This window comes from Rhododendron vialii, chromosome 1a (assembly GCF_030253575.1).
Source record: "Rhododendron vialii isolate Sample 1 chromosome 1a, ASM3025357v1".
Lineage (NCBI taxonomy): Eukaryota > Viridiplantae > Streptophyta > Magnoliopsida > Ericales > Ericaceae > Rhododendron > Rhododendron vialii.
Genome location: NC_080557.1, coordinates 38579967 through 38588898, shown reverse-complemented (window position 1 = coordinate 38588898; position 8932 = coordinate 38579967). Strand labels below are relative to the sequence as shown.

The 8932-nt window shown below is 40.9% G+C and overlaps 1 protein-coding gene across 1 annotated transcript; it reads left to right on the top strand.

Annotated features, from left to right (window-relative positions):
* The first annotated feature begins 2766 nt into the window (after positions 1-2766).
* Positions 2767-7445, top strand: LOC131308513 (protein STRICTOSIDINE SYNTHASE-LIKE 3-like). Its single transcript, XM_058335481.1, has 4 exons — positions 2767-3254; positions 4935-5210; positions 5578-5745; positions 6756-7445. Exons 1-4 carry the CDS (start codon positions 2926-2928, stop codon positions 7153-7155), a joined length of 1173 nt encoding a protein of 390 aa, XP_058191464.1. The 5' UTR covers positions 2767-2925; the 3' UTR covers positions 7156-7445.
* The last annotated feature ends 1487 nt before the right edge of the window (positions 7446-8932 follow it).

Sequence of the window (8932 nt, the reverse complement as noted above, 5' to 3'; positions counted from 1 at the left end):
CTCACATATAACCATATGTGTCACTTAAACAATCAAAACGCTACTCCATTGTCCATTACCTATATTGAATTGGTCCGCGCAGCGGCCTCATTGACTGACTTCTATAACATGTAGAGAACAAATTTGGATATATAACCATATATGTCAATTAAACACACAAATTAATCGAGTAAAAAATAAATTACATAGATATGTACATATAACCATATATGATGATTCCATTATTAAGGATGCAGACAACCTTCAGCAGTGGTTTAGCCCGGGAGTGTGGGGGCGGAGCCCCCACAGCACAAAGTGCCGCAATTCGGGGTGCGACTTTAGGAGCATCCCGAACTGCAGCAAAAACGATATTTTCAAAGACTTGGGGTGTAATTTCGGCCATAGAACTTGACCTAATTATATTACAATCTGTACGTAATTAGGGTTATATGTTAAAGAATCCAATGTAAACATATAGTATCATATGTGCTTCCACTGCAATGAAAATGATTTCAAAAGCTCATATATAACATTATATGATTCCATAAGTTCATTCAATACCCTAACCAAATCAGATCTGCACAAACAGTAACAAATAACCTTATATGTTCAACCCTAAACTAAACTTGACTTACTTGTTTGTGTTGAAAACAACGGTGACGATGGGAACAAAGTCGACGGTGGGAAAAGGCGGTGGGAACGAAGCCGAGGTGAGATCGGGAAGGTAGGATGGGATGCGATGGTGACGAAAGGTGGGTGGCGATGATGACGGCGACTGGAAGTGACGGCGATGGGTGCGATCGTTGGTATCGTTGGTGAACGAACGCGACCGACGCCGACGACAAAGAAGGCCGACGACGAAGAAAGGCTGATGACGACGAAGAAGGCTGACCACGAAGAAGGGCTGCCGATGACGAAGAAGGGCGACGACGATCTAGTGAGGTGGAGGAGCAAATCGCCTAGGGTTTCCCCAGAAGAGTCTGGTTCGTTTTGAAAAGGGGGGGGGGGGGGGGGGGGGATGGGTTTTGTAATGGGATAAAAATGAATCTTTTTGAAATAGAGGAAAAAATGAGACAAACTGTTTTTTTGAAAGCAGAGGTATATTAGACTAAGCAGGGTTATTATATCATTACTAATAGATTAGTGGACTTAAGGGGTTTTAGAATTTATAAGTGGACTTAAAGGATTTGGAAAGTGCTATAGTGGACTTTTGCAAAAATCTCCCTATATTTTACTATGGGGAAATGACGGCTCAGAACACTTTGGAGGCCCAAATTACCAAAAAGAATGAGTCCATTTCCAAAATTTATCGAGTAGAAAGCTACTCACTAATCCTTACTAGTTATTAACAGAAAACCACGTCCTTACCGGTCATTAAATTTAAATTCTAATCCTGAGTCGTCATTTTTCCAATTATTAATCGTATCATGTCCTGTTATAATACTCCGAGCCCAACTCAACCCATGGGCAGGCCACAATTTGTCATTTTGTGCATGTGTCACTGACCATATGGATGAGTGATAGTAGCGAGTATTGAGTTAAAGTCACACAACTCACATGCAGATGCGTGAGTGAGAGTATAAAACGTCTTTGAAACACATTCAAAACTATTTAAATTTGCAAGCATGAATGCAGTGCGAGAATTGAGAGTAATAGCACAAAATATTTTCAAAGATTACGTGATTAAGGTGTTTGGACATCTAGAGGTGTCAAACAGGCCAGTTCGGTCCGTTTACTTAATCATGATGTGTCATGTCATACCGTGCCCATGCTTGCCCATCTCCAACCGAGTTTTGTCAGGAAAAAAAAAATTGTGTAACAACTAACTTATAGTATTCGTTGTGCTGTACTCCATGCCTATGCCCTTTTGTATCCGTCTAGAACCATGTCATGTTTGGCCCACTTTTATGTCGTGTTCGTCTAAGACCTTGCCCATACCCACACCCGTGCCCATTCTCGTTCCTGGTCCGTTTAAAACCGTACCCGTGCACATGTCACATTTAAATGTGATGTGACGTTTCTCGTTCCTGGTCCGTTTTAAAACCGTACCAGTGCACATGTCACATTTAAATGTGATGTGACGTTTCTCGTTCCTGGTCCGTTTTAAAACCGTACCAATGCACATGTCACATTTAAATGTGATGTGACGTGCTCGTGTTAGCTTGACCCATTGGACACCTCGAATCACACCATTGGCACAGGCGAGTGGCGATACCCACAATTTTATGGAGAATTTTTTGGTGACAGATGAATATATCTCATATGATACCTGCTCGACACATCCACACTGTCCAATATATTTTTAGACGGCTCGGATTGAAACTCTTTTCCCTCTCACCCCAATACTCTCTCTCCTTATTCTTTCTCCAAATTTGAGTAATGGACAGCTCGGATGTACCAAACGGCCACCACATGATACCCATCCGACACTGAAATATTTTCCCCATTTTATGAGGTGCAAAGGACTTTATCTGCACGGCACTGCGCGCACACTCTCTGGGGGTGTTCCAGGTAACCTTCTTTTTTTAAAACTTCTTTTTCTTCAATTTTCAAACTCAAATATAATGAAAATGAAAAATAATTTTTTGATTTTTCTTGCACCGTATAAAAGATATCTCAATGAAATCTATCAAATAAGATTCATATTAATAAAAAAATTATTTGCATAAACAGATAATTTTTAGGCTTAAAATTACCTTTTTTTTTTCAAAACATTCTTTTTGTTTGGTTGGAACACCCCTCTCTCCCCGGGTTTACAGTACGTTTCCTACCTACCCATCTCACCGGCCCCACAATTACCAAGAAGGCAAGACTGACCAAAATCAGGGACCTCACAATCTTTGATCAATAACGTTTTTACTACCGACCGAACTTCCCTACAACACTCCGACCAAAACAGAGCCCCATAACCCTACTCAATCCACCGTACCTCCAACACTTCCGGCAATGAAACCGGCCGGAATCCTCGCTGGGATTTTCCTCCTCGTAGCACTCTACTGCGGGACCGACCCCTTCAACCACAGCGCAATCTCGGACTTCCCCGACTTCGAGGCCTACAAGGTCGAGCTGCCGCCGTGGTCGGAGGTTCCCACGGAGAAAGACGCCGACAACCTGCTGCAGAAGTCGGAGATCAAGTTCCTGAACCAGGTCCAGGGCCCAGAGAGCATGGCCTTCGACCCTCTGGGCCACGGGCCCTACACCGGGGTCGCCGACGGCCGCGTTTTGTTCTGGAATGGGGACGGGTGGACTGATTTTGCCTATACTTCGCCCAACCGGTGAGTTTTGTTTCCCTTTGACGTTGTGGGTTTTGCTCTTCAATAATTCTAGGACACAAACACCAACCACAGCCGCCTACATAAAGATGCAAGGAAGGTCTATTCCTCTGCCCGCAGAAGCCGCCTACATAAAGATGCAAGGAAGGTCTATTCCTCTGCCAGCAGAAGTATGCTACAGCATGATGTGTGTTTGCAAAGTAGTTTCAAAGTGGTTGTTCTCCCATTACCAATCATGCAGTGCCGCATAGGCGCATAGGCAGGTGTGGTTGGTGATGTGGTGGAGTGTTGTTTCCCTAGCATTATTGTTGGGTTAATTGCAGCACTATACCTATTTTTCAAGAATATTTCACTTTTTCTCTCTTTTAATTAGAGCTGCAAATGAACTGTCCCAGGCTCGACTCGTTAAGAGCTTGGCTCGATTCTTTTGGTAAACCTGAGCTGATCTTGAGCAAAGTTTTTGGCTCATTTACTTTAGCCATGGCTTGGCTCGTGTAGATAAGCTTTTTGTTTATGCCTATGAGCTCAAGTGGTTTATAGAGGCTGCCGATCTCAAGTTTTGGATATGTGAACTGAATTCGAGCGAGCTCACTAAATGTTTTAGGAGCCGAGCTCGATCACCCTAAAACTCGGCACCGCGTGTGTGCACCTCTACTTTCTAACTTAGAGCTCGCTAGGGAGATCAATGTGGAGATTATTGAAATTATAGGAATCACTTATCATTTTTTCTTGGACTCATTGTTGTTGAGAAAAGTTGTAATTGCACCAAAAACTTCTTTTGCAATGCATGCTATTTGACGGAGATGAAAACGAAGGTTAAAACTGACGAAACTGGAGCTATAGGGACTAGAGAGGAATCTTGCTAAAACTATGAAGACCAGTGATGTAATTTTCCCTTACGCCGTTCTGGGTCCGATTCATTCTCTTTTCTTTTAAAGGATGTGTTTCTCTTGTTCTTTAGCTACAGCTTCCGGCTGTTATTGGTTTGGTTCTTCCTTTGTTTGGATCCTTCTTTGTCTTGCCCTTGTTGTTCTTCTGTGAATGTAAGCTGAAATCAGTAAATGCAGCTTTGCTCGCGGATTTGATTGGGTATGGAGGCAACCCACCCTGAACATATCAAAACAACGTTCTTGAGTTCGTACATCTTAACGGAAGAAGAAGAGCCCCGCTCTGTGGCCGACTGATCCCGTTGATCATATAACTAGGAGGGTCTTTGAACGACTAGGAAAACCCCGGGCAAAGCTACAGATAAAAGTATTGATTCAGATAAAAGTATTGATTTATATTACTTTTAGAAACAGTTTGAGGAAGATAACTTAGGATACAATGCCATCTCCGGTGCTTATTCAAGCTTTTGCTATACTTTTAATAAAATCTTGTGTAAAATGCTGCAGTGGACAAACTGCATTAGTTAATGGGATACAACATGCCATCACAAACAAAGAAAGTTGAGAATAGTTAGTAACGTGCTTCACCTACCAATTACATGCTGGAATGAGATATGAGAAAATGGCGGGAAGTGAACAAATTGAGATCAAGGAGAATCCTTAATTTTCTGCATGTGAAAAGATTTGAAACTGATCTGTTGTTGGTAAGTGCTTTCTTCATTTGCTGAAGCTATCCCATTGATAATCCTTCTCTGACAGTACTCTCGTCGTTTTCTATATATTATTTGGAATGCAGGTCGGAACTATGTGACCCAAAACCATCACCTCTGAGCTACCTAAAGAATGAGCACATATGTGGAAGACCTTTGGGCCTTCGATTTGATAAGGGAACAGGTGACTTGTATATCGCAGATGCATATTTTGGGCTGATGAAGGTTGGGCCTCAAGGCGGACTGGCTACATTACTTACAAATGAGGCAGAAGGGGTTCCATTGAGGTTCACTAATGATCTCGACATTGATGATGAAGGAAATATTTATTTCACGGATAGCAGCACCAAATTCCAAAGGCGGTAGGTTTCACTTACGTTCCACCATTTTGGTTGCAGATCATAAACACAAAAATGTTCAATTTGCAAATGATATTTGCCCAAGTTTTTCTGACGCTTATTGACATATGGTTGTGCACGTTTGGCCCACTATACAAGCATCTTGCTCTGCTCCTGTGGACTTGGTCCTTGACCGTATTTTTGTATGCAGAGTTGATACCCGTGAATTCAACCATTCAACTTGATACCTGCAAATTTCAGAGCGCTGCCCTTAATAAATAATTAGGTCATTTCAAGTAGTTGTTTAGTACGCAACTGCTGTTGGATGCTACTGCTTTATTGCGAATAGCTGAACACGTTCTCCTACTTTTAATGCGCTACTTGTTTTCAGGAACTTCATGCAGTTAGTTTTCTCTGGGGAAGATAGTGGGAGGGTATTGAAATACAATCCTGAGACAAAAGAAACCACTGTCCTTGTTCGGAATGTCCAATTCCCAAACGGTGTGTCGCTTAGCAAGGATGGCTCCTTTTTTGTGTTCGCCGAAGGGTGTCGTGGCAGGTAAAACTCTGCTGTTTATTTCAACTTCTGTGTAGGCACCCAACAAGCTAACATTACTTGTTACATATATAGCTGTAAGTCCTGCGGAAAAATCAACCTGGATTCCTATTTTGTCATGCTTATTGGTTTTATTCTTTTTAATTTTGTATCTAAAAAAAGTTTATGCGCAACCTATTTTCTTGTCTCAGTTCAGTTACCAACATATAGATATAAGTAGGGAAATAGTATCCGGTGGTAAGTTGAAATGGATATGTAATTGGAGAAAGCCAAATCTATCCATCGTTTCAAGATGCAGCTGGCAATTGGACGGTGGATAAAACAAGAGTACACTCTCTTATCGGCTTTGCAAAAACTATCCCAAAATCATTCGAGGAATGCCCAACACAATCATTGGGACTCAAATCTTCCATTAATTTCACATGCTTGAAAGCATCTCTTTCTGACACAAATCCTCAGGAAGACAAGTCCAGGCTTTCACCCTACTAAGTAAAGGACCATTGTGCCTTGGCAGAGTTACAGACTTTTCTTAACCACTTGAAATCAAGAATCAAATTTTCGTTTCAGTTTGTTGTTCCAGCTTGCACATGAAGGGAAACATTTTTAGATCAATACACTAAATTACATGAAGGAACAATTGTGTTTACAACAAATCAAAATTTGTTTGGTGGCATCAAGTACCTTTTCTTATCACATACAAGAGTATGTAACTTTCCAAGTGCATAAAATCCCAACAAAATCAATTTTTGAACTTCCGTAAGATAGTAAATACATTTCGCTCGAGTACTTCAAATGATTCTTTTTAATGTTGTGTCCTCGTGTTTTGAGGTTTTTCATAAAATTATGTTGCATATCAATGGAAAATAAGAGCGCATTATTCCGCTGGTGTTTCGATTCAGTCTCTTAGGAAACGGAAACGTTTCTACCATTTCGATGGAAACCGGAACGAAATTTTGCTCCTTGCTTGAAATAGCCTCTGGGAATCTTTCTTTACCTTATTTCTGCTGATGCAGATTGCTGAAGTACTGGTTGAAAGGCGAAAAGGCAGGGACAGCGGAAGTCATGGCCATCCTCCCTGGATTCCCAGACAACGTGAGAACAAACGAAAAGGGTGAATTCTGGGTGGCTATCCATTGTCGCCGCACAATGCACGCTTATCTATGTGGTTTATACCCTAAAATAAGGAAATTATTGCTTAAGCTTCCTATCTCGGCAAAGATTCATTACCTGCTCCAAATCGGAGGGCGACTCCATGCAGTAGTGATTAAGTACAGCCCAGAGGGTAAGCTGTTGCAGATATTAGAAGACAGTGGTGGGAAGGTTGTTAAAGCGGTGAGCGAAGTGGAAGAGAAGGATGGGAAGCTGTGGATGGGAAGTGTGTTGATGCCTTTTGTTGCTGTTTACCAATTATAATAGGGTTGAGGGCTGTGTGTCAGCATTTCAAGTGGCACGCATTTGAATCTCCGATAGTACCTCTCCGGAATTAGGGTAGGGCTGTGTACATTTTGCCATCCCCAGACCTTGCTCTAGCACGGCCCTGTGCATTGGATTTGCCCTTTTTCTTTTCGGCGGCTGCTCCTTTCACATTCTGATCATGTTGAGTCTATTTCGGGAGCTGTGACTTGAACCGTTTACTAACTTGTAGTAAACGTTATAATAACGTGCTCTATAATAATACCACTAGTAACTGGTTTCCTTCACTGGAATTCTGTGTTTTGATATTGGACTCGTGAAAGGGGGGTTTTTTGTGTTTTTTTGTTTTTGTAAAAAAACAAACTTGAATTTGTGAAGGGAAAAAGTAAAAAGTTGGCAAGAAATTAGTTTTTTCTTTTTTTGGGGTAAATGGGAATGAAATTAGTTATACTTCTATGCATAAACATTTTTTCACTGAAGCCAAAGAAAACCATGAAATTCCAGAGAGATTCTTACCCGTCATTTTATTTCATTTATTCCAATTCAAAAAATGAAAAATACTTTTAGCTTCTTCCCCTGCTTCTTCGTGGCATGTCTTTGCTCTATTGTTTTTCATTCCCACCACAAATGAAAAATCCAAACACGTCGTTGGAGTTTTGGTATTTACTTCGAAGATGATTGTTTTCTTTCGTGTTGTTTCGTTTTGATTTTTTTTTTTTTTTCAGTTTTTTTTTTTTACTCTTGTTTCTGAAAATATTTCGTAGTAGCAGAAGGACATTTGAGGCCACATGAAGTGAGAGCCAGTTTTTTTTTTTTGAATTGCTATTAGTGTCTTTGCAAAAAAGAGTTTGGAACTCATCCTTGCGAAGCAAAAATAATTATGTTGAAGTCCTTTTGCAAGCGAGGCTGAGAAATTTATGTTCTGCGTAACAATGACTTTTCGTAAAAAAAATTAAAAATTAAAAATGACATCACTCCTAAAGGGCAATGAAAAATTCCTCTAAACAGGGACATTTTTTTTAGGGTTCTTGAGGCTATCAAAGAGACAAGTTCTGGCTCTATTGAAGAGCAAACCTGGCGCAGCAGTAAAGCTGCCATATTGTGGTCTCAGGGTTCAGTTCTTGATCACAGCCTCTTATAGGGTAAGACTAAGTTCATCAACCTTTCTCCGGATGCCACATATACGGGATCCCAAATCTAAGTAATGCACAAACTCAGAGATTGGTTTTCAACCAAAAATTAACATATCCGTGATCCGTCGACAAACGTACTAAAAGTGCAACAGGCAAAAGAGAAACGAGAAAAGAAGCTACCAAGCTACTACTTTCTTGATAGAAACGAGAGTTGTAACGTCAAAAGGCCAACATTACGCAAGGACAATCTATTTCCGAGAAAGTTCAATGGTACATGCCTGGGCACCCCTTGGGCATGTTACGAGATGCCTGAGAAACTCAACCTCTTCTTCCACATGCAGCTAAATTGCAAGTGCTAATTGCCATCTTGATCAACACCTTTGCATTTTCCAATAGATACTTAATTAGATTTAAATGATAAATCTTGCTCGTAAATCCTGAGAGTCCTATTTCTTTAATGTGGAGCAACAAACAAGTTGGTGTCCCTTCTGGATCTGGTTCGATCCAATTTGGTTCCGCAGTGAGACCATGGTTGTCAAGTTCAACGTCCTGGAGAAATAAATCAAAACAGTTCAGAAATAAGAGAAAAAGACGCAACTACATATACACATATACCTTAATACCTGTTACGTTTGAACTCACCT